The sequence below is a fragment of the Mustelus asterias genome, chromosome 5 (assembly GCF_964213995.1).
Source record: "Mustelus asterias chromosome 5, sMusAst1.hap1.1, whole genome shotgun sequence".
NCBI lineage: Eukaryota > Metazoa > Chordata > Chondrichthyes > Carcharhiniformes > Triakidae > Mustelus > Mustelus asterias.
In genome coordinates, this window is record NC_135805.1 from 41064238 (window position 1) to 41091146 (window position 26909).

Consider the following 26909-nt stretch of genomic DNA (forward strand, 5'->3'; position numbering starts at 1 on the left):
GAAAGACGGAGGGTGAGGTGTGACCTAATAGAGGTGCCAGAGGATTGGAAAATTATAGACATTATGCCCTCGTTCAAAAAAGGTTGCAAGGACAAACCCAGCTCACAGACCAGTCAGTTTAACTTCAGTGATGGGGAAGTTTCCAGAAACAATTATTCTGGATAGAATTGATAGTCACATGGAAAAATGTGGGTTGATTAGGAAGAACCAGCATGGATTTCTAAAGGGGAAATGGTGTTTAACTAACTTGCTGAAGTTTTTTGAAGAGGTAACAGAAAGGGTCATTGAGGGCAATGATGTTGATATGGCGCACATGATCTTGCAAAAGACATTTGATGCAGTGCCACACAAGAGAATTGTGAGGAAAGTTATAGCTCTTGGAATAACAGGGACAGTTGCAACATGGATACAAAATTGGCTGAGGAATAGGAAACATTGTAATGGTCAATGGATGATTTTCAGGTTGGAGGAAGGTGTGCAGTGGAGTTCCCAGGGGTCTGTACTGGCACCCTTGCTTTTCCTGATATATATTAATGATCTAGATCTAAGTGTGCAGGGGACAATTTCAAAGTTTGCAGATAACACAAACCTTGGAAACATTATAACTGTGAGGACAGTGTAGAAATTCAAAAGGGCACTGACAAGTTAGTGGAGAGGGCAGATAAGTCTGTTTGATGCAGAGAAGTGTGAGGTGATGCATTTTGGCAGGAAGAACATGGACAATATAAAATACGGGGTACAATTCTGAAGGGGGTGCAGGAGCAGAGCGAGAGAGGCCTTTGTGTACATGTGCATAGATCGTTGAAGGTGGCAGGACAGGTGGAAAGAGCAGTCAATAAAGCATTTAGTATTAACAGAGGCATAAGGGGCGATCCTCCCACTCCGTCGCGCTATTTGTCTAGCACAGTGGGGTGAGAGAATCTCATGGCCAGGCATGTGTGGGATTCGTGCATGTGCCCCCGCCACATGCATCCCCCAGCGACGGATTTCCAGCGCCATGAGATCCGTGCTGGAAACCAGCGTGAAGACAGGTAAGTTATCTCAATCTTATGTAAATCTATTTCTCATGTAATTAGTGGCCGGGGACTGAATTCTCCGGGCCCGCTAGCCTCCCCCTCACAACTCTCTCTCCCCCCCGCCCCCCCCAGGAGTGTTTCACTCCAGCAGGGATTACACTAGCTCCCCGCTTCTGGGGAGCTAGCAGCCTGACCCCGCTGGAGTGAAGGGGGGGACAATCAAGGTCGGGCAGTTGGGGGTGGTGCTGCCTAGGCATGGCCACCCAGGCAGTGACAGCCTGGCCCTCTGGCACAAAAAGGAGCAGCAAGTGCTCCGAAAGCTAGTGGCTTTTGTTACCAAACAAACCTGTTGGACTTTAACCTGGTGTTGTGAGACTTCTTACTGTGTTTACCCCAGTCCAACGCCGGCATCTACACATCATGACCCCTGGCACTGTCCAAGGGGCAAAGTGCCAATGCCCTGGGGGCACCTTGGAACTGCCCATCGGGCATGGGGCAGTGTCAAGGGACGAGGGGTCCCACTGCCACTCTGCGTTGGGATTGATGGGGGCAGGAGGGAGGCCAGTGATCAAGAGGGGCAGGAGGGAAGCCAGCGATCGGGACAGGCTGGGGAGTGGGGGTCAGCCAGAGGGGTGGCCTGCCTGCAAAGGGGGGGTGGGGGTGGAGGCTGTCTGCACTGCAGAGGGTGGAGGGGTTTGGCACTGCGGGGAGGTAGGGGCTGGAGATTGGAGTGGGCGGGTGGGGGGGGGGGGTGGGAAGGGTCGAGACTCGGGGGAATGGTGGGGGGGCAGCACTGCGGGGGTCCTAGGCAGGACAGCAATTGAGCTGGCCAGCAAACCTGGGGCTGATAGTTCGGGGCCACTGCGCATACGCAGAGGCCTGCTGGTTTCAGCCTCTCCAGCATGGATAGGCCCCGCCCCCTGAAATCTAATGATATTCATGCTGGTGGCCTTTGCATTGCACAGAGTGTGGGAGATCCTAGTGTGAACTCCCACTGAAGAAAAACAGCGTGAATTACTCCAGTTTTCCTGCGAATTCAGCACTTCAAAATTTTTTTGGGGAGAATTTTGGCCATAGAATCCAAGAGCAAGGAGATTATGCTGAACTTATACAAGACAGTAGTTAGATCTCTGCTGGAGTATTGTGATGTGGAGATGCCGGCGTTGGACTGGGGTGAACACAGTAAGAGTTTTAACAACACCAGGTTAAAGTCCAACAGGTTTATTTGGTAGCAAACACCATTAGCTTTCGGAGCGCTGCTCCTTCGTCAGATGGAGTGGAAATGAATTACTTTGGAAATTCTTTGGAATTTGGAAATTCATTTCCACTCCATCTGACGAAGGAGCAGCGCTCCGAAAGCTAATGGTGTTTGCTACCAAATAAACCTGTTGGACTTTAACCTGGTGTTGTTAAAACTCTTACGGAGTGTTGTGAACGATTCTAGGCGCCCCATTATAGTAAGGTAGTGAATGCATTGAAAGTGCAGAAGAGGTTTAAGAATAGTTCCAAGGATGAGAAACTTTAGTTATGAGGATCGATTAGAGAAGTTATGACTCTTCTCCTGGGAGAGAAGGGTAAGAGGAGATTTGTTTAAAGTTTAAATTTTATTTTATTAGTGTCATAAGTAGGCTTACATTAATACTGCAATGAAGTTACTGTGAAAATCCCCTAGACGCCAGACTCAGGCGACCTGTTTGAGTACACTGAGAATTTAACATGGCCAATGCATCTAACCAGCATGTCTTTTGGACTGTGGGAGGAAACCAGAGCACCCGGAGGAAACGCACGCAGACACAGGTAAAACGTGCAGACTCTGCACAGACACTGATCCAAGCTGGGAATCGAACCTGGGTTCCTGGCATTGTGATGCAGCAGTGATAACCACTGTGAGAGATGTGTTTAAAGTCATGAGGGATCTGGACAGAATAGGTAGGGAGAAACTATTCCTGCTTGTAAAAGGACAGAGAATGAGAGGACATAGATTTAAAGTGAATTGCAGAAGCAAATGCGATGCGAGAAAAACATTTTGACACAGCAATTGGTTTGGATCTGGAATGACTGCCTGGAAGTGTGATGGAGGCGGATTCAATCAAGGCATTTAAGAGGGCATTAGATGATTTTTGAAAGAAGCAATATTCAGAGAGAGGAGAATGGCACTAAGTCATAATGCGTATTTGGAGAGAGGGAGGAGAAACAATGGGGCCGAATGGCCTCTTCCGTACCCTAGCACCTCTGTGATTAAAAAATAGATGTATTCATCCCATGTCCTGATTTGCCTTGCATTGATGACTCAGCCAACCTCACCAATATTAAGTAACTGCTGCTGGGATCTTGCTGTACAAAATGGTTGCCATGATTGTCGATGCAATAATCACTGCACTCCAAAGTAATTCAAATGGAAATAACTGATGTCTTCGTTGCATGTACAAATAAGAAAAAAATCGTGAGGTATATTTAAAAGCTCGATAAAGCACCACAGCTTAGAAACTCAGGAGCACCGAATAGTGAATCTTGATGTGTCCTGACATTGAGCCCTGGGCCTATTTTACATTGAGGCAGTGAACTGCCAAGAGCAACAGGTGGCTCACCCTGAAGCACAATTGGACAGCTGTTCGCTCGTCTGAGGCTCTCAGGAAGTGATGGTTAGCCTTTGGACAAGAGGAGGGTCGATGGCGTCATCTTAGCTCTTCCTAAAGTGCATGCTTTAATACCACACTACATACTGCACAATTTGCTCAAATTGCAGTTTCACAGAAACACATCAATAAAGTTAAATCCCATCTTTACCTCCTTGCTTCATTTTCAAATTGGGCCAATTTTGCTCTTTGCTGGTCTATTTCCAAAGAATATCTCTCGATGTTGTTCTTCAGCATGTCATTTTCCTTCAGAACCTCAGAGATATGAGAACCAGAAAAGTCATTTGGCTGATAAACCTTTTCGTCGATAGTTGCTGGGAAAGATTCTGGGGTAGACTCATTGTCCTTTCTGGATTTCTTGGTTGGCTTCAGTTGTGCATATTTGTCAGCTAGTGTTTTATTATTAAGGAGCACCCTCCTCTCTCTCTGTAGATGTTCCAAAGTCTTTGAAAGCTCTTGTATTTCTCGGTTTTTGGAAGCCAGTTCTAAGTTGAGTTTCTCTATCTTGGCTTGCTGATACGTATGCTGCATATGCTGGTCAGCCACTCGCAGGGAGCTTTCTTCCCTCTCCATTAACTTTAGTTCTGTCTGGTAGAGTTGATTTTTCAGCTTCTCAATGTCACTCCGGAGTCGATTTTCCTTGGACTTGTGGGCCTCTTTTAACTTGAGAATTTCCTCTTCTAGTATCTTCATTTCTGGATCAGGGTCATCAAAATTTTCTTTCTCATGAGTTAGCTTGTCCACTAAAAGCCGTTCAAGCTCCGAGACTCTCTGTTCATACTGAATCTGGAAAATATACAGAAGTTTAATAAACTTTTTGTGGTCATAAGAGTGATGGATCAGTGGGATCTAGTGTGTGATGTGAAATAGGCAGCAGAACTTGTTTAGGTTGAAGTGTTAGGTGCATTACAAGTTTTACTGAAAAATTCATTTTATGTTTAAGACTCCACTTTGTGGGTAAATGTTCTGCAGAATCTGTTGAAATAAGAAATTGTTACAGAATATCACAAAGCAGTTCGAATGACCAAGGCCGCTTTGCAAAGATGTCATCATATAAGTTACTCTGTGTAACCTTCTAATAACTACATTTATCTGTTAGACTACAATATGCTTACTTTACTGCGTATCCACAATGACTGTTATGAGATCACGCTCTGCAGTGGGTTTGTGTAAACCAAAATCATCATAAGGGAGGCATGGTCTTTTTAATTATAAAAGTGAGACTACTGTTTAAGAAAAAGTTAGGAAAGATCCAGAGGATAGTCATCCTATGACAGATCTCAACAACTGCACAACGTTTCTAGCAACCTTCTTTTTTTATTCATTTGTGGGACATGGGCGTTGCTGGCTGGCCAACATTTATTGTCACTGGAGAATTCCCACTCACCTGAAGAAGGGGCTTAGAGCTTCGAAAGCTTGTGTGGCTTTTGCTACCAAATAAACCTGTTGGACTTTAACCTGGTGTTGTTAAACTTCTTACAACATTTATTGCCCATCTCTAGTTGTCCTTGGAGGGCAGTTGAGATTCAACCACATTGCTGTGGCTCGAGAGTCATATGTCGGCCAGATCAGGTAAGGAATGCAAATTTCCATCCTTAAAGGATATTAGTGAAGCAGATGGGTTTTTCTGACAATCAACAATGGTTTCATGATCATCAATAGATTCTTAATTTCAGATTTTTTTTACTGAATTCAAATTCCACCATCTGCCGGATTCGAATCTAGGTCCCCAGAACATTAGGCTGAGTTTCTGGATTAATAGTCTAGTAATATTATCATTTGGCCATCACCTCCCTAAAAAGCCCCCTGCATTGTCTTTATGAATTCCTCTAATAATATTGATATGCAAAGATTCTGTGTCTAGAACTTCAGTTTCTGGCACAAAGGCAAGGGCTCCAAGTTTGTCCTTCTCATGTTATCAACAGATACTTTGGAAAGTGGAAGATGGAAAAATTTGGACTAATTAAGTCTGGAGGCAACAAAGGGCTGAATGACAGTCCCAGCAGCAGAGGCTTAGGCAGGTCTGAGGGGGTAGGCAAAGCTACAAGGAAGCAGTGTTTGTGCTCAATAGGGTGTGTGTTAGGTCAGACTTGGGTTGAATTGGGACAAGAAAGAAACAGTCTAGTTAAGTCTAAGACATTGGACAAAGAAAGTGGGTCACAAAAGAAATTAAGGGTACCATGTATTGAAATGAACAAGCCATGCGCAACGTAAACAAATGAGAAGAAACACTGTTGGGTACCAAAGGTTAGTTTAGAATTAATTAAAAGTTGTTTAATTGTATCTTCAAATGGTATTGACTCAAGGCAGCATTTCCAACATTTTACACGGGAACAGGATATCACAACTATATTAATACAGAGTATGCACAGTTCCCGCTTCCAATTTTTTAGTTCAAAAGATTATAGAACACTCACTGTGGCACATCAACTATGGTTGATTTTCTATATGCATGTCAGCAGCATCTGCTGTTAGAGAGACAGAGTTAATGGCTTCAGGAGGATAACTACATCAGATCCGGAAATGTCATCGACCTGAAGCATTAATTGTGTCCTTCTCTCCACAGGTGCTGCCTGACCTGCTGAGTATTTTCAACATTTTCTGATTCTTTTTCCAGAATCCACAGTATTATTTTTTTTAAATTAGGTTGCATCTTGTTGAGGCCAGTCAGCTCAGCTGGCCAGCTTCTGGTTCAGAATAATGCCAACACTGCGGGTTCGATGCCTGTTCCAGCTGAGTTGACTTAGGACTTGTCTCCTCGCCCTGCCCCTGCAAGTGGAAGGCAATGGCAAACCAGCTGACAAAAACTACCGACAAAAACAGCTCAAGGTTAAGCATTAGCACACAACGAGCCAAGGATCTACCTTTGAGCAGAGCACACATAAATGAATGAATATTTTGTTACAACATTGCTTTAATCAATACCTAAAGGCAAAATGTTTATTTTTGTTGGCAAACTCCTCAGGGGACGTTGGGCCAATCTCAACTAAACCTGGTGGGATGATATCTTGAACCAAGACGCATGCCGTCGGGGAGTTAACATGTAACTACTTCAAATGGGGACTATGGCCTTCTAACAGGGGATTCTGCGGTCCTGCCTATAGTCACACCATAATTCAAACATGAGTTAACTAAGCTTAATTATAGAATGTCACAAATTTACAATATAAATCCTCAACGTTCTTTCATATTTCATTTGTTTTTTTTCTCATTTGATTTGCTGCATGTAAGTTATGTTGAGACACTACCCATTATTATGCGTTAAGTGAAAGTGATAGGTGGTGTGCAGAGTCAGGGAAGTTGAAAAAGACTAAAACAAAAAGACAAAAAGTTGACAGAAAGCAGCAGGCAGGATTTTTGAAAGGGAAGATGAGGAGGCTGGAGCAAGAGGTTGACTGAGAGGGACAGAATGCAAGCAGCGCCAGGCTGCAAGTAAGAGACCAAGACTCTTTAAGGAAGCTTTTATCTATGATGCTCATCACAATTGATGTAGGAGTAGGGGTGTAGGAGTAGAGTTGAGAGAGAAATCAGGAGGGCAAAAAAGGGACACGAGATTGTTTTGGCAGATAAGGCAAAGGAGAATCCAAAGAGCTTCCACAAATACATAAAGAACAAAAGAATAACAAGGGAGAGAGTAGGGCCTCTTAAGGATCAACAAGGTCATCTACGTGCGGATCTACAAGAGATGGGTGAGATCCTAAATGAATATTTCTCATCAGTATTTACTGTTGAGAAAAGCATGGGTGTTAAGGAACTTGGGGAAATAAATAGTGATATCTTGAGAAGTGTACAACTTACAGAGAAGGAGGTGCTGGAAGTCTTAAAGCGCATCAAGGTAGATAAATCCCCGGGACCTGATGAAATGTATCCCAGGACATTGTGGGAGGCGCGGGAGGAAATTGCGGGTCCCCTAGCCGAGATATTTGAATCATCAATTGTCACGGGTGAGGCGCCTGAAGATTGGAGTGTGGCAAATGTTGTGCCTTTGTTTAAAAAGGGCTGCAGGGAAAAGCCTGGGAACTACAGGCCAGTGAGCCACACATCTGTGGGTAAGTTGTTGGAAGGTATTTTGAGAGACAGGATCTACAGGCATTTTGAGACTCAAGGACTGATTAGGGACAGTCAGCATGGCTTTGTGAGTGGAAAATCATGTCTCACAAATTTGAGGTTTTTGAAGGGATAACCAAGAAGGTAGGTGGGGGCAGTGCAGTTGATGTTGTCTACATGGACTTTAGCAAGGCCTTTGACAAGATACCGCATGGTAGGTTGTTGCGTAAGGTTAAATCTCACGGGATCCAGGGTGAGGTAGCTAAATGGATACAAAATTGGCTTGACGACAGAAGCCAGAGGGTGGTTGTAGAGGGTTGTTTTTCAAACTGAAGGCCTGTGACCAGCGATGTGCCTCAGGGATCAGTGCTGGGCCCACTGTTATTTGTCATTTATATTAATGATTTGGATGAGAATATAGGAGGAATGGTTAGTAAGTTTGCAGATGACACCAAGATTGGTGGCATAGTGGACAGTGAAGAAGGTTATTTCGGATTGCAACGGGATCTTGATCAATTGGGCCAGTGGGCGAACGAATGGCAGATGGAGTTTAATTTAGATAAATGTGAGATGATGCATTTTGGTAGATTGAACCAGGGCAGGACTTACTCAGTTAATGGTGGGGCGTTGGGGAGAGTTACAGAGCAAAGAGATCTAGGGGTACATGTTCATAGCTCCTTGAAAGTGGAGTCACAGGTGGGCAGAATGATGAAGAAGGCATTCAGCATGCTTGGTTTCATTGGTCAGAACATTGAATACAGGAGTTGGGATGTCTTGTTGAAGTTGTACAAGACATTGGTAAGGCCACACTTGGAATACTGTGTGCAATTCTGGTCACCCTATTATAGAAAAGATATTATTAAACTAGAAAGAGTGCAGAAAAGATTTACTCGGATGCTACCGGGACTTGATGGTTTGAGTCATAAGGAGAGGCTAGATAGACTGGGACTTTTTTCTCTGGAGCATAGAAGGCTGAGGGGTGATCTTATAGAGGTCTATAAAATAATGAGGGGCAGAGATAAGGTAGATAGTCAATATCATTTCCCAAAGGTAGGGGAATCTAAAACTAGAGGGCATAGGTTTAAGGTGAGAAGGGAGAGATACAAAAGTGTCCAGAGGGGCAATTGTTTCACACGGAGGGTGGTGAGTGTCTGGAACAAGCTGCCAGAGGTTGTAGTAGAGGCGGGTTCAATTTTGTCTTTTAAAAAGCACTTAGACAGTTACACGGGTAAGATGGATAAAGAGAGATATGGGCCAAATGTGGGCAATTGGGACAAGCTTAGGGCTTTAAAAAAAAAGGGCGGCGTGGACAAGTTGGGCTGAAGGGCCTGTTTCCACGCTGGAAACCTCTATGAATCATGAGTCAGACCCAGATATTGGCAGTAGTCAGAAGTATTTGAATATTGTGGTGCAATAAAATGGAAAAGAAAAACTACCTTCAATGTGTTTTGCAAATGGTAAAGTATGATTGCCACCCTTCGTGAGCTTTCTGACGCATTGAATGTTCTTCTTCTGGCAGCAACAACAACAAGATCAAAACACTTCTCGGAAAAACAGCAGGAAGTATACCAGCCATGTAGCATCGCTAAGAAATCTCTTAACTTGGCTCAAGAAGCAAGAACATAGGAGAGTGATTTTGAGCCCATACTCTCCATCTACAGGAATGGTGGCGCATTCTCAAAATCTGGAGAGCATGATTCATATCGGCAAGTTTCTGAGCTCCAATCTTATCAGTCGAGTGGCGTGAAACATGCTGCGGACCACAGAAAGCTCATTTTAATACATTAGCATGTCATTAGCGAGCACTCTCTCCAGGACATTCCCCCCACCCCACCCCCCCATACCGTATATTCAGCAGGTGCTGGAGTGACGCCACTCTCGCGCCATTTACAACAGGTTCATCTAGAGTGAACCTATCATGAGGACTTCCCGGGGTCCTAAAAGTGTGTACAGCCCCCGGGTGTGAGGAACATGGCCAGGTCGTGGCCTGGCAATGCCCCCGGCACTGCTCCTTGATGCTCTACATTAATTGGTATAGATGTAGATTTTGATTCTGAGGATTTTGAGAACAACCCTGAAGACATAGAGAATGATTAGGAGAAATTACACAGTAAAGATTGTATATCTAATTAAAGTAAAGTCAAGCCAAGTGAAGCAAAACAGATGAAAGTAAATTCATTGTGAAAGGAAGTATTTTTCTTCCAATAATAGAATCATAGAATCCTACAGTACAAAAGGAGGCCATTCGGCCCATCGAGTCTGCACCAACCGCAATTGCACCCAGGCCCTATCCCCAGAACTAATGTTTGGGTGTAATCATTTTGTGTGAATTTAGGTATGTTTCATATTTGTGGAGTTAAAATTGTTCAATGAAATCTGCTGCATCTAAGAAATGTTTCAAATAAATTACTTGATGGAAACAGTTTTGTGGTCTGATTTTCAACTTTAGCATATACCCCATTCAGACCATATTGCCTGTAGGGCAAAAATCTCAACTTCATAAAAACATTTTAACTTTATTTTATTTTTAATTTTCATCCCTTTATTTCCTGGGATCTAGGATGGATAGCCTATATTGACTGATATCATTCACTGTGCAATTCCTCAGAGAAAGGCTTTGCTTTTCATGTAGTGCCTTTCATATTCTTAGGGCATAGATCCATAGAAAATTACAGCTCAGAAACAGGCCTTTTGGCCCTTCTTGTTTGTGCCGAACCATCTTTTGCCTAGTCCCACTGACCTGCACTTGGACCATATCCCTCCACACCCCTCTCATCCATGAACCCGTCCAAGTTTGTCTTAAATGTTAAAAGTGACCCCGCATTTACCACTTTATCCAGTAGCTCATTCCACACTCCCAGCACTCTCTACTTGAAGAAGCCCCTCACACTTGTCTGCGTTAAATTCCATTTGCCATTTTTCAGCCCATTTTTCTAGCCGGTCCAAATCCCTCTGCAAGCTTTGAAAACCTTCCTCACTGTCCACTCCACCTCCAATCTTTGTATCATCAGCAAACTTGCTGATCCAATTTACCACATCATCATCCAGATCATTGATATAGATGACAAACAACAATGGACCCAACACCGATCCCTGTGGCACACCACTCGTCACAGGCCTCCACTCAGAGAAGCAATTCTCCACAACCATTCTCTGACTTCTTCCATTGAAACAGTTTTAACAACACCAGGTTAAAGTCCAACAGGTTTATTTGGTAGCAAATGCCATTAGCTTTCGGAGCGCTGCTCCTTCGGAGTGGAAATCTGCTCTCAAACAGGGCACAGAGACACAAAATCAAGTTACAGAATACTGATTAGAATGCAAATCTCTACAGCCAACCAGTTCTTAAAGATACAGACAATGTGAGTGGAGGGAGCATTAAGCACAGGTTAAAGAGATGTGCATTGTCTCCAGACAGGACAGCCAGCAAGTCCAGGAGGCAAGCTGTGGGGATTACTGATAGTGTGACATAAAGCCAACATCCCGGTTTAGGCCGTCTCACGTGTGCAGAACTTGGCTATCAGTTTTTGCTCAGCGACTCTGCGCTGTCGTGTGTCGTGAAGGCCGCCTTGGAGAACGCTTACCTGAAGATCCAAGGCTGAATGCCCGTGACTGCTGAAGTGCTCCCCCACAGGAAGAGAACAGTCTTGCCTGGTGATTGTCGAGCGGTGTTCATTCATCCGTTGTCGTAGCGTCTGCATGGTTTCCCCAATGTACCATGCCTCGGGACATCCTTTCCTGCAGCGTATCAGGTAGACAACGTTGGTCGAGTTGCAAGAGTAGGTACCGTGTACCTGGTAAATGATGTTCTCACGTGAGATGATGGCATCCGTGTCGATGATCCGGCACGTCTTGCAGAGGTTGCTGTGGCAGGGTTGTGTGGTGTCGTGGTCACTGTTCTCCTGAAGGCTGGGTAGTTTGCTGCGGACAATGGTCCGTTTGAGGTTGTGCGGTTGTTTGAAGGCAAGAAGTGGGGGTGTGGGGATGGCCTTGGGGAGATGTTCGTCTTCATCAATGACATGTTGAAGGCTCCGGAGGAGATGCCGTAGCTTCTCCACTCCGGGGAAGTACTGGACGATGAAGGGTACTCTGTCCACCGTGTCCCGTGTTTCTCTTCTGAGGAGGTCGGATCTTCCATTGACCCGGTGTCTAATCCAATTTACTACCTCCCCATGTATATCCCTCAGCAATTTTCAAGTCATGGGTTATATTTGACGCTCAGTCACAATTGTTTTGCAAACAAATATGGCTGCTGATTGTGTGAACGGCAAGATTTAGAACATTGAACATAGAACAGTACAGCACAGTACAGGCCCTTCGGCCCTCGATGTTGTGCCGAGCTTTGTCCGAAACCAAGATCAAGCTATCCCACTCCCCATCATTCTGGTGTGCTCCATGTGCCTATCCAATAACTGCTTGAAAGTTCCTAAAGTGTCCGACTCCACTATCACAGCAGGCAGTCCATTCCACATCCCAACCACTCTCTGAGTAAAGAACCTACAAAGAACAAAGAACAATACAGCAGGAACAGGCCCTTCGGCCCTCCAAGCCCGCGCCGCTCCCCGGTCCAGGATTGAATCCTGAATCCAGGATCCCCGCCCAATTTTCCAGCCTATCTACATACCAATATCCTATCCACCGAGCTGTCCCTCACAGCTACGATGCTTTGTTCATTACAACCTATTAACTCACCCCCACCCCCCCATTCCAGACCATGTGATCTCCAGGGAGAGGCGAAAACCCAGAGTGAAAAACCCCAGGGCCAATATGGGAAAAAAAAATCTGGGAAATTCCTCTCCGACCCCCTGAGGCGATCGAAACGAGTCCAGGAGATCACAATGGCCCTGATCGGAAAATGCTTCCCAACCCTAGTCATTTCCACTTCCACGAACACCATATGAATTCCCTGCCCCCGAGACAGGTTCCCAACTATCCGCAGTATACCTCGGACATCCGATTAGCTGTAAGTATTCGCATTCCAACCATTATTCATGTAAATTGAGTCTGTGTCTTTATATGCCCTGTTTGTGAACAGAATTCCCACTCACCTGAAGAAGGGGCTTGGAGCTCCGAAAGCTTGTGTGGCTTTTGCTACCAAATAAACCTGTTGGACTTTAACCTGGTGTTGTTAAACTTCTTACTGTGAAAACAACAGCCCAAGAAATATAAATACAAGTTTTGTCACGTGTCTTGCCTTGTGATCTATTTAAATGATAGAATATGGAAATCTAAGGGTGGCACGGTTGCACAGTGGTTAGCACTGCGGCCTCACAGCACCAGGGACCCAGGTTCAATCCCTCGGGTCATTGTCTTTGTGGAGTTTGCACGTTCTCCCTGTGTCTGCGTGGGTTTCCTCCGGGTGCTCTGGTTTCCTCACACAGTCCAAAGATGTGCAGATTAGGTTGATTGGCCACGCTAAATTGACCCTAGTGTCAGGGGGACAAGCAGGGTAAATGTGCGGGGTAGCGGGAATAGGGCCTGGGTGGGATTGTGGTCGGTACAGACTCGATGGGCCGAATGGCCTCCTTCCGTACTGTAGGGGTTCTATGATTCTAATTGGGGATTGTTCTCTCCCAGTTGAAAAACCAAGTTTACATCAGATGGGTTCAATATTATTCAAGGAATAAACATTCTGCTTCCTTGAAATCTCCCTGTTATAATTTAAACATCTAGCAGCAAATAAAACAGTTCCCCATCTCGCAGTTTTCTTCCAATTCAAGCTTTGCAGCAACATTATAACTGCTTCTTCACTGAGTCCATCCATGGAGTGGCATGCTGTCATGAAAATAAGCTTCGAACCAAAGAAAATAATCTACTGGCTGGGTATCACTAATTGAATTTTCTTTAAAAAGAGACCCAAAGCCACAATCCAGTGATAGAACCATAGAACATTACAGCACAGAAACAGGCCTTTTGGCCCTTCTTGACTGCGCTGAACCATTTTTCTGCCTAGTCCCACTGACCTGCACCTATACCCATCATAATTTTATACACCGCTATCAAATCTCCCCTCATTCTTCTACGCTCCATGGGAATAAAGTTCTAACCTATTCAACCTTTCTCTGTAACTCAGTTCCTCAAGTCCCGGCAACATCCTTGTAAACCTTCTCTGCACTCTTTCAACCTTATTAATATCCTTCCTGTAATTAGGTGACCAAAACTGCACACAATACTCTAAGTTCGGCCTCACCAATGTCTTATACAACCTCACCATAACATTCCAACTCTTATACTCAATACTTTGATTTATAAAGGCCAATGTAGCAAAAGCATTCTTTATGACCCTATCTACCTGTGACGCCACTTTTAGGGAATTATGTATCTGTATTCCCAGATCCCTCTGTTCTACTGCACTCTTCAGTGTCCTACCATTTACCTTGTATGTTCTTCCTTGGTTTGTCCTTCCAAAGTGCAATACCTCACACTTGTCTGCATTAAACTCCATCTGCCATTTTTCAGCCCATTTTTCTAGCTGGTCCAAATCCCTCTGCAAGCTTTGAAAACCTTCCTCACTGTCCATACACCTCCAATCTTTGTATCATCAGCAAATTTGCTGATCCAATTTACCACATTATCATCCAGATCATTGATATAGATGACAAACAACAATGGACCCAGATATGAGCTAGCAGACAAAGATGGCTACACATTTTGCATCACTACCTTTCGCATTCCAACACCATTGAGATAGAGTCTACACGTCTGCGAAAACCCACCAAGGACAATGACCTCAGGGAAATGTGAACGAACCATGTCCTCTGTCCCAGTAGCATAATGTCCAGTCATCTGGGAGGAGACAAGCTATTACACATAATCACTTGAACACTGGTCCCCTGGCTGAGAGAGAGATTCCCAGGCATGAGCTAATCAAGCTACAATTGGAATACACTGGTCATGCCTTTATTTGGATCACCAGGCAGTTAGAGAGGAAGGTTATGGGACAATCCAACCACTTGTGTGTTTTGAGCACCTACTTTTTCTGTTGAACAGGACAAGCAGCTGAGGCACTGGAGGAACAAGAACCTGAGTGGGTTCTTCCTCTCCACCCAACTTGCAAGGTTTTGAATTCAGGCGGCACAGTCAGAGCATTTTGAAAGAAGTCAACCCAGTACTACTGTCTCCCGAAGACCAGAAATCACCCATCTGCATCTTTAAATTGCCTTGATGCTGGAAGCATCAGGACCAAGTGAAAACAGCAGGACTGATAAATTCAGCCTGAAGCTAGTCAAGTCACAAAGTCAAGTATACAAATTGCACATTCCTTTAATTTTACTGGACTCTAATTTGCTTCATCCATCCTTCCCCACTCTGTAATTATATGTGTGTCTGTGTTGCATGCGCATAGTATTTTCATTGTACTTAACCCAGTTGAAGTAAAAACTAACTTTTTTCCTTTGTTAACACTCAATAAAACCTGTCTTAATGTGTATTTTGTGATCACAATGCGTAACCAGTTACTAAATTGGCAATCTTATCCATTGCAACAATAAAATCTGTTCCTGTCAAAAGATGAGAGGGAAAAAGAGGGGAACTAATCGACCTCTCTTCACCTGATCATAACACACGGTCATTGGAGTTGGACTGTACAAATACTCTGGAGGGTTTAGATTGTTACCATATTATTAAAGATGTCACCATCTTTGCTGATCTATTCTTTTAATTCACCTGACAACTTTTCTAAAATGTTTACTATCAAATCTATCGACCTTCACTTTAAGCACAAAGAATAGCTTTGAATAATTATCCAACAACAGCCCTGCCATTTTGCCACATTTAACCAATTCTATCATCCCATCCACCCCTCCTATGTCACTCCCATCCCATTCCTACCATCCACATGCTATCCCTACCCCTCCCATCAATCCCATCCTATATCACAGAAACAATCTACTAGGCCAGTAACTATGCTGTCGGGCTTCCCCTATCTTTTGCTTTTTTATCCTGTCTAATAATCACCCCTCTCCACCCCACCCAACCCAACCACTGCTGTCTCCAACGATTATTGATCTCTGTCAGCCTAGATACCTAGATGCCTAGATACGAGCCAGAGACTGCAATCCTCTGCCTGCCTCCCTGTATGCACAGCACTGCCCACCAAATAAGCCCACCAACAGACTAACCCATAACTAATCAACGCATTGTGGACAGACAAAAATGGAGTATAATGATAATAAATGGCAATAAAATGTAATTCTTAAAGAGTGGGAAAAGCACTGTAACAATTTACTTACATTGTATCTTGCAACGCCTGAGTCATCCTGCAGACTGCACAGGCAGTTGAGGATTGTCGTGACCATAGTGATGCCACCTTTGTGACATCAACCATATGTCATTACATTTAACACAAGTTGGTGGGAAAGCAAGATGTTCCCAAGGAGCGTGAAATATTTCAAAATGTACAATGCTTGTTAATTGGGCAGATCAATAACAGAGGTGAGAAAGGGTGGGTTAAAGAACTGGGCAGGTTAAAGGTCATATTAGCATATGTATTCATAATAATCATTAAACAAAACGCTGTGGGGAAAATAATTCAATGGGCAAGTTGATTAAAGGTTCAGAGAATTGAGGATCAAACAGAGAGAATTCAACTGGGAAGCGCAGTGTTTTTGAAATTATTATGGAAATTCAAATTGAAGATTTAGCGAAGACAAATAAACATCGATCTAAAAGCAGAGCAAAGAAAATAGGAAAATAAGGCATTTAAAATAGCAGCAAAATGTGAGGGAAAGTAGATGAATAATTGAAGAAGAACAAAGAACAATACAGCACAGGAACAGGCCCTTCGGCCCTCCAAGCCCGCGCCACTCCCTGGTCCAAACTAGACCATTCTTTTGTATCCCTCCATTCCCACTCCGTTCATGTGGCTATCTAGATAAATCTTAAAGCTTCCCAGTGTGTCTGCCTCCACCACCTTGTCCGGCAGCGCATTCCAGGCCCCCACCACCCTCTGTGTAAAATACGTCCTTCTGATATCCGTGTTAAACCTCCCCCCCCTCACCTTGAACCTATGACCCCTCGTGAACGTCACCACCGACCTGGGAAAAAGCTTCCCACCGTTCACCCTATCTATGCCTTTCATAATTTTATACACCTCTATTAGGTCACCCCTCATCCTCCGTCTTTCCAGTGAGAACAACCCCAGTTTACCCAATACAACTCACGATCCCTCCCCCCAGGACCATTAGTTACTTGTTCAGTTTTGCTTCCATTTTTGAGTTGATTTTGATTTGATTTTGGTTTGATTTACTATTGTCACATGTATTAGTATAAAGTGAAAAGTATTGTTTCTCTACATTCTAGTCATAGTTAGGGTGTAGAGAAAGATCAACTTAATGCAAGGTAGTTCTATTCAAAAGTCTGATGGCAGCAGGGGAAAAGCTGTTCTTGAGTCGGTTGGTACGTGACCTCAGACTTTTGTATCTTTTTCCTGATGGAAGAGGGTTGAGCACTGACTTTTGTGCCTCGAGTAACACATTTTGCTATCTTAACGTTATGCCACTTCTTTAGTCCTTAATGCCTTGAGTGACTGAAAATCTCAGCAAGCTCCTGCATTGCCAAGATCGCCTGTCCCGAACTTTGTCATACCATTCACCTCTGCCCCGCCTCAATCTGTCTTTACCCATGCTCGTGCTACCTCCAGTCTCAACCCTCCTAACTGGCCTCACACTTTGTAGCAGTGCTGAGCAAGCTGCGGCCTGGAGGCCACATGCGGACATTGGCCCATTCTGAATGTGGCCCATGAGGCATTTTGTTGACCTTTGCCCACATGCAGGGTTGCCACATTCCACTGATACCGAGCAGCGTATATTTTTTCCTCCTTATGTGACCAAAGTGATTCACATGTAAAACAAGAGCAAGTGAAGTGAGATGCGTGCTGATTGCTCACAACATGGACTCTGAGAGCTGTGCGCTCCCTCAGCGTCCAAAGTGCAAATATTTCTTTTGTTTTTACAATTTGAATTTGATGATAATTCTATGAATATATAATTGATTAAGCATTTTCCATAACTCAGTTTGAAATAATCGGCATGTATTAAATGTATTTAATCTTATTCATGGGGTCATGATTCATGAACAAGCCCAATTTCAATCTTGCGGCCCACTGAGATGAAGGAGGACCCTCAAGCACCCCGCTCACTAGCCAAGGTTGCCCATCACTGCTCTACACCCACTGCAAACTCAAACTCATTCACAGTCCTGCTGCCCATATCTTAATTTGCACAAAGTCCTGATCATCCATCCAAACATTAGCCTCCAGTCCCTGATTTTAAAATTCTCATCTTTGTGCTAGAATCACTCTGTGTCCTCACCCTATCACTGTACTCTCCTCCAGCCCTACAACACAAACATTCTAACCTGTTGCTTTTTCCTGGAGTGCAGGAAGATCAGGGGGGTGACCTTGTGGAGTTCATAAAATCATGAGTGGCATCGATAAGGTGAATAGCCAAGGTCATTTCCCTAGGGTAGGGGAGTCCAAAACTAGAGGGCATCGGTTGAAGGTGAGAAGGCAAAGATTTAAAAGGGATCTGAGGGGCAACTTTTTCACACAGAGGGTGGTGCATATATGGAATGAGCTGCCAGAGGAGGCAGTAGAGGCAGGTATGATTATAACATTTAAAAGATATTTCAAAAGGTACATGATTAAGAACGGTTTAGAGGGATATGGGCCTGGTCGGCATGGACGAGTTGGGCCGAAGGACCTGTTTCCATGCTGTAAATCTCTATGACTCTACAGCTGGAATTTTACGGGCCCACCCGCCCTGATTCCGGGAGCGTGCGAGGCTCGAAGGATGGCATTCTCCGTTGGCCTCAGGTGGGATTGTACGAACCTCGGGTGATGTGCCGGTAAAATCCCACCTTACGACTCTATCCCTATTTCCACCATTTTTTGGCCATGTCTTCAGCTACTTAGAAACTCCCTTTGCCTTTAAGTGAGTATAGGATCTTTTTAAAACTTTCTTGCTTAAAGTTTAAACTTTTAAAGTTTAAAGTTTTTAAAGTTTATTTATTAGTCACAAGTAGGCTTATATTAACACTGCAATGAAGTTACTGTGAAAATCCCCTAGTCGCCACACTCTGGCGCCTGTTCGGGTACACTGAGGGAGAATTTAGCATGGCCAATGTACCTAACCAGCGCGTCTTTCGGACTGTGGGAGGAAACCTGAGCACCCGGAGGAAACCCACGCAGACTTGGGCAGAATGTGCAAACTCCACACAGACAGTGACCCAAGTCGGGAATTGAACCCAGGTCTCTGGCGCTGTAAGGTAGGAGTGCTAACCACCGTGCAACCCTAACCACTATAAAAATAGTTATAGTTATAAGTTGAATGCTGAAAGATGTATAAAAATATGGTAAAACCAAATAAGCTATAATACTATAGTTAAATTAAAAGAACATTTCCTGACAGCATACAACAAAGATAACACCAACCTAACCTGCTGTTTTTGACGTTGCAATTCGCTGAAATAGCCTAGAAAAATGAGAGGCTTACAAACACATTTGCGAGAATCAGATGCCATCTCCTATGGCTCTGAAGGAAACTGGACAGGAACATATATTCTGGTGTGCAATCCATCAATGGGCATTCAGTGGGTGAGGTGCTGCAAGCCTGGAGGCAAGGTAGTATGATGAAAAATGCACAGTAAATCCTCTCAAGGGAACTGCAGTGCAAATAATTTATTAATAGGCAAATAGTTGAAAAAATTGAAATAATGGTGGAGGATAGACGTGTATCTTTGTAATAATACCTTCAACCAGAGTAGCCAACATTATCCTGGCAAAGGAAGGTCCAGTCTGACAATATTCTTGGCTCTTTCAGTTACTGTTTTCCCTACTGAGCTTAGATGGACTTTCAGACAGTCTTAATAAAGGAACACGTGAAATGTCTCTATGAAACTGAAAGCTCCAGGAAGCCAGGCTAGAAATTAGGACCAGTTTAGATGTAAAAAGAAGCCGAGAGCATCAAGGGGAATAATGGCAGAATTGTAATAACATGGTGGGGCGAGGTCTATTCTACTGGGGGTGGTGAAAATAAAGTTGAGTGGGTGGGTCAGACAGTAGTCAGTGCTTGGATCTCTTATTTCTGACCTACATTAACAACCTAGATACAGATTTTAAATGCCAACTTGTCAAACTTGCTGCTACGTGAATAATCAGATTAGTAAAGATGATCAAGTTAAATATTTGGCACAGAACATTTAAAATAAAATGCAAATAATTACACATTGACCACAAAAATGCACATTGTAAATGTACAATAATTATATTTGATGCAGAAAGGGAGTCTTAGAAATAGGTTTAGATTAACTCATCACTTTCAATATCTGGACAATGTGGAGGAATACAAAATACATTCAAAAGTGGCTCTAAATTGTGGTTGGCTTTACAGTACATTGATCAGTAACACTTGTGGATATTCTTTTTCATTTTAGTCAGCAGGATAGCAGAAACACTCAAGTTGGTATGAAGGGCAAAAAGAGGGATTCCAATTAGTAAAGGGTTGAACTGCAAGAAAAGCTCAGAAAAGCTGGATCTCTATAGCTTAAAAAGAAGTTCAAGTGGGGTATTGTTGGGATGCACAAAATATCAACAATACAGGTAGGGTAAATCTGGTGCATTAATTCAAATTAAGCTGGAAAGATAGTCTCCGGATATATTAATTTAAATATGAAAGAAAGGGTTTTAAAACAGTCTCAGGAAAAATTATTTCATTCAGAGTTTTAAAATATTTATTTAACTGGGGGAGGCAGTGGCATAGTGGTATTGTCACTGGACAAGTAATCCAGAGACCCAGGGTAATGTTCAGGGGACCCAGGTTTGAATCCCCCCACGGCAGATGGTGAAATTTGAATTCAATAAAAAAAAATCTGGAATTAAATGTCTAATGATGACCATGAAACCATTATCAATTGCCGTAAAAACCCATCTGGTTCATTAATATCCTTTAGGGAAGGAAATCTGCCATCCTTACCTGGTTTGGCCTACATGTGACTCCAGACCCAAAGCAATATGGTTGACTCTCAAATGCCCTCTGAAACGGAGGGCAGTTAGGGATGGGCGATAAATGCTGGTACAGCCAGTTGATGCCCACATCCCGTGAATGAATAAAAAAAAGTCTTAGGGCCAATCTACTAGGTGTAGTAGCAAAACAAAACCAAGAGAGACATTCAAAATGTGGTTGGATACTATCATGGTAAAGTTAGGGTGCCTAAGTGATGACCAAATGCCTCTTTCTTACTTTTCAACTGCCTTATAGTTTTGTGTAAATAGTTGTATTAAAAAAGATCAAGTGTCGGATCAAGCTCAAGATGGGATGCAAATACCTTATCTTGTCAACTTGGATCTTGTTTGTCTCATTTTTGGAGACCATGAATTGGATTCAATTGGATTTTGAATTTGGTTTTTGGAGTAAGTAAGGAATGGATTTGGTGTTGCCCAAACCATTCTGAGCACTGGCTTTGTAACTTTAAGGATGGAGTAAAAAAAAAAGATTAAAAACGAATATTAAGAACCTCCAACTCACTGAGGAGGCTTTTGACTGCTGTCAAACAAGCTACTCTGAAAATTCTGCTCACATTTTGACACCTGAGACAATCCACAACATTCTAAAACAATTAACAACATTCTAAATAAAACAACCCACATCTTCGTCAACCAAACAGGGGCAAAAACATTGGGTGGGATATTCTACCCATCCTGCGTGTTTCGCAGCGCTGGAGGTGACGTGCAATTGGCTATTAGAGGCATCTTCTGATCCTGCCGCTGTCAACAGGATTTCCCGTTGAATGCACCCCTTGCCTGGAATCCATGGCAGGGTGCGCCATCAGAGAGAATGGCCGGTAAATTCCAGCCATTATCTCCCTCAGCAGCAGAGGTTATGAAGACATCACAGAATACTGACTGATAAAAATGATAAACATATTACAATTTGTTTGCAAATTAGATGTTTTCCCTAAATCCCTTCCAAATTGACGTTTTAGTGTGAAATGACAATAAAATATACCTTAATTTTTTGGAATTGTTGTTCCATTACTCTTAAACTCTTCTTCGCTTCTTCATCTTTTCCTTCGAGGTCAGTTTCTAGCTTCTTGATTCTTTTCTCTAGCAATGTTCTCGAATGCAGTTTGCCCGCCATTTCAGAATCTGCTTCAGATACAGATGCAGCTGCATATATAAGAGCAGGCAAGGAGTTTGGATATCGCCTTCGAATTATTTCTTCCATTTCCTTTACCTGTCAGAATTAAAATGAGAAATTAGCTAGTTTTGTACTTACATATAGTCATCATGCATTGACCCAAGAAGGGTAGTTTTGTTGTTTTTACTCCTCATCTCAGAATTAATGGATTATTATAATTGTGACAATGGTTTTAACAACAAATGGTAATCTTGCCTCCCTTTAGGTTTTCACATCCAATTCTGGCTAGGCCAACATTTATTACCCATCCCTCATTGCCCTTGAGAAGGTGGTGGTGAGCCATCTTATTGAATCTCAGAGATCCATGCGATTTAGTTATACCCATAGTGCTGATGGGAGGGAGTTGCAGGATTTTGACCTAGCAATAATGAAGAAACTGCAAAATATTTACAAGTCATGAATCTACATGATTTGGGGGGATGGTATTCCCAAGTTTTGATCACCCTTGTTCTTCTAGCTGGTAGAAATCGTGAGTTCGGAAGGTGCAGTCAAAGGAGCTTCACAGTTCCAGGGACCTGGGTTCAATTCCCGGCTTGGGTCACTGTCTGTGTGGAGTTTGCACATTCTCCTCGTGTCTGCGTGGGTTTCCTCCGGGTGCTCCGGTTTCTTCCCACAGTCCAAAGATGTGCGGGTTAGGTTGATTGGCCATGCTAAAAAAATTGCCCTTAGTGTCCTGGGATGCGTAGGTTAGAGGGATTAGTGGGTAAATATGTAGGGATATGGGAGTAGGGCCTGGGTGGGATTGTGGTCGGTGCAGACTCGATGGGCAAATGGCCTCTTTCTGTGCTGGAGGGTTTCTAAGATTCTTTCTAAGAGCTTTGTTGAGTTGCTACAGTGCCTCTTGTACACTGCACACATTGCTGCCAGTTGCCAGTGATGGAGGGAGTGAACATTTAAAATATTGTATAGTGGTGTTGAGAAAGTAGATTGCTTCATCTTCGACATTGAGTGTTGTTGGAACTGTACTCTTTAGGCAAGTGAAGAGTGCTCCAGCACACTCCTGGCTTCTACATTGTAGATGGTGGACAGACAGCAGCTTTTGTAGCCACAGTAATTATGTGGCTGGCCCGATTAAGTTTATGGTCAATGACATTCAACGCATTACCATGGTTGAGTCACTCACTGTTGTGCATTACAGACATGACACCCTGGCAGAGAGAGGGACTCCCGTGCATGAACTAATCAAGCTACAATTGGAATTCACTGGTCATGCCTGTATTTGGATCCTTGGGCAGTTGGAGAGGAAGATCATGCAAGCCAACCACTTATGTGTTTTCTCCATCTAAAACAACAGTCTGCTTCTTTAAAATTTTCATGAGGCTTGATTCTCCATTGGTTATCACGTTGACTTCAGCCTAGTTCAGTCAAATCATCTCCAGCCATGCACGATCCATCAACACTGGAATGTTTCCATTCACTATGTATATAGGCAAATCTGCTGTTTGCCCATTGAGTTGTACAGCCACTTCAACACAACCCTTCAAAGGAACCACTTCACCTGTGTATGTTTTCAGCACTTTCCTTAATGGCCTTAAGAGAATGTGTTGGGAGTTTCTCATTGTATATCGTCTCTGACACCAGCGTGATTGCTGCCCCAGTGTCAACTTCCATCCTCAATGACTGTCCATCCAGCAGTCTCAGTATCTGTGTGTAGTACCACCAATGGTGAGAACATTTAGGGATAACTCCTCCACTGATTGAGCCTCTTAGCATGGATATTTCTTGTTTATTTTGTTTAAATGCTATCTTGGTTTGTTCTTGTTTATTTTTATTCATAGCTCACCTTTTCTTCCTCCAGGCATGCTTTGTGTGTCCCTTTTTCCCCACAGCTTTGATATTCTTTGTCTTTACAACAGCATTCAACAACAGAATGCCCTGGAGAGTCGGTTAGCTTAGTTGGAGGGCGCCAGTTAGCTCAGTTGGGGGGAGCCGGTTAGCTCAGTTGGGGGGAGCCGGTTAGCTCAGTTGGGGGGAGCTGGTTAGCTCAGTTGGGGGGAGCCGGTTAGCTCAGCTGGGGGGAGCCGGTTAGCTTAGTTCGCTGGACAGCTGATTCATGATGCAGAGCGACGCCAACACACGTTCAATTCCTGTACAGGCTGAGGTTATTCAAGAAGGCCCGCCTTCTCAACCTTGCCCCTCATCTGGAGTATGGTGATCCTCAGGCTAAATTATCACCAGCCAGTTCTTCCTCTCAAAGGGTAGAACAGCCTATGATCATCAGAGGCTATAGCAACTTTACCTGGCTTTGCACCCTGCTAACATGTACGAGTTTTGGCGGCTTTGGGTGCCGATTCAGCATACCTTTTGTGTATTCAAGCACACAAACTGAACTGCTGAGCTTTCTTTGCAGCCAGTTTCATAGAAACAGTGATTTCAATGGCCTTCTGCAGAGTAAGATTACTCTCAATTGACAGATGTCTTTGTGTCGCTTCAGAAACAAAGCTGTCCCGAATAGTCATTCAGCACATCTCCAAACTCTTAACATTCTGCAAATCTTTTAAACACTGCCATGAAATGCGCAATCGACTCTTTCTCCTCTTGGTTTCTTTTATGGAATATGAAGCTCTTTGCAATCACCAGGGGTTTTGGTGAAAAATATACTTGCAGAATGTCCACAATCAGTTTGTACATTTTCGTGCTGGGTTTGTCAGGTTACACTGAACTACGGAACAGATTAAAAGTTTTTCCCTCCATCATGCTCAGGAAAATGGGCAGCATAATATCTTCAGCTATTTTGTTTGTCTGTGCAAAATAGTCAAGAAGCTCGGTATAACAGCTGCATCGTTCTCCATTTTCATCAAAGGGTTCCATGATACTGAGAACTCTTGCTATTTTGTCACTTAAGCAGGTTTCCCATATGCACGCTTCACAGCAGCAACCTCCATTTTCTTACACACAAGGTAGATATAATTGAGCATCTGCCTCTTATTTTCACAGCCAGCTCTATAATCTGCCTGCAGGGTATTGTTTACTCACATCCACCTAACCCATTAGTTTCTGTAGCACATGTGAAAATTTTCTATTTTTATTTCTACTTTTCCTTGGTTAATTTCTTCACTCTGGATGGCTAGCAAGCACACGTCTGGAGTCCTCATTGCTAGTTTTTGTTATGTATTGGCGATGTGATATGCGGTCCAGACTTTGGTTGAAAACAGCTAGAGCTTTATTAATGGTTCTTCTCTCCCTGTTTCCCACACTAGGTCTATTTATTCATTTCTGGCACATACATTAATATAGCAGAGCTCCGGTGAGCCAATAGGAATAAATAAATACATAACATCCCCTAGCATCCTGAGGATTAACAATGGTCATAAAGTTAATTGAACCAGCCACTTATCAGCCCAAACCGGAATGTTGCTGAACATGGGCATGGATTGCTTCATTATCCAAGGACTTATGAAAAAGATTGAACACTGTGCAGTCATCAACGAACATCCCCACTCGATGCTGAAGCTGTCTTGGCCAACCAGTAAATTAGCATTCAGTTTATTTCTGGATGCCAAACATATGGGAAGAATTCATTTTGTTTGTTGGAAGAAACAATGTGATGATCATCCATAAAAAACAATATTCTCGACAATGCAGGCACATGGTGCTACATATGATCTCATGCAGCCTGGTCACAATGTTATTTACCACACTGAGTTCATTTTCATCGATGCATTGTAAACCTATTGCATTTCCTCTTAGTCTAATCCCAATCAAAACCTCATGATCTCTTACTCCAGTATGACCTTGTTTCTCCCAATCCTTTGTGAATCTTGTTTCTCCTAATGCTTTTCTGGTGTCCTACAAGTTACATCACCCTGTCAAATAACTTAAACCCTCCAGAAAAGCATTAGCTGCTAGTGATATTAGTTCCAGTTCATTTTAGGTGCAACCAGTCTGGTCTATAAAGATCCCGATTCTCCCAGAACGAACCCCAATTTTCCAGCAATCTAAAGTTCTCCCTCCTGCACCATCTCCAGCCACTCATTCATCTGCTCTCTCTTCCTTTTTGAATACATCAGCAATTGGCACCTGCATTAATCTGATGAGAATTACTTTTAAGGTCGCTTTCCTAGCTCTCTAAAATCTGCAAGCAGGAGTTCATCCCTTTTCTTACTCATCATGTTGGGAATGATATGGATTATAACCCTTGGTTGTTCACCTTCCTTACTCAGTGTTCTGCATCAACATCCTTGCCTTTATCATAAAAGAGGCAACATACCATGCTCTCTGGTATGGTAGAGATACCATACCATACTGATGGTATCTGATTGCTGAACATCAGATCTGTATTTTTTGAGTTGCCAAGTTGATTGCTGTAAATTGGAAAAAAGCTTCTTCAATATGGTTAATATTTAGTAACAAATATATATTTGTTGTACACATCTTTGATTCTAGAAATGCCTATCTGTCCTCCATAACTAAACTGGGTCAAATGGACTTGGACCGGCTCCACGATTACATAAACTGAATATTGATTGGAGAATGTGATGCAGTCAGAAAACTCCTGCCCTACCTGCTCGGTCCTCCTTGACTGCCTGGTGCTCACCCATTCACTCTCTGTCTGCATTCCCTTCAGCTATGGGGTGATCACATTCAGAAATGTGCTATCCATGTAGCGTCACAGATGCACCATAGTGACTCCTGCTGCTGTTTTGAAGTGGAGAAGTCTAACAACACCAGGTTAAAGTCCAACCGGTTTATTTGGTAGCAAACGCCACTAGCTTTCGGAGCGCTGCTCCTTCGTCAGGTGAGTGGGAGATCTGCAGATCCAAAGTCCAAAGGTGTGTGGGTTAGGTGAATTGGCCATGCTAAATTGCCCCTTAGTGTCCTGGGATGCATAGGTTAGAGGGATTAGCGGGTTATGGGGATAAGGGCCTGGATGGGATTGTTGTCAGTGCAGACTCGATGGGCCAAATGGCCTCCTTCTGCACTCTAGGGATTCTATGATAGGTCTTCTATGGCACTCAACGCCTGATCACCTCACCTGAGTTTTCGCGCTGTTTTTTCTTCATGCACAGGTACGC

General features: G+C 43.4%; 1 protein-coding gene across 1 annotated transcript in view; it reads right to left on the reverse strand.

Moving 5' to 3' along the window:
• cep162 (centrosomal protein 162) overlaps window positions 1-26909 on the reverse strand; it is a 135263-nt gene that overhangs the window by 35771 nt on the left and 72583 nt on the right. Inside the window, exons 21-22 of the mRNA XM_078212451.1 lie at window positions 21703-21930; window positions 3804-4438 (exon numbers count right to left, since the gene is read on the reverse strand). Of these exons, the coding sequence (XP_078068577.1) occupies window positions 3804-4438; window positions 21703-21930 (863 nt within the window). The remainder of the gene's footprint in view (window positions 1-3803; window positions 4439-21702; window positions 21931-26909) is intronic.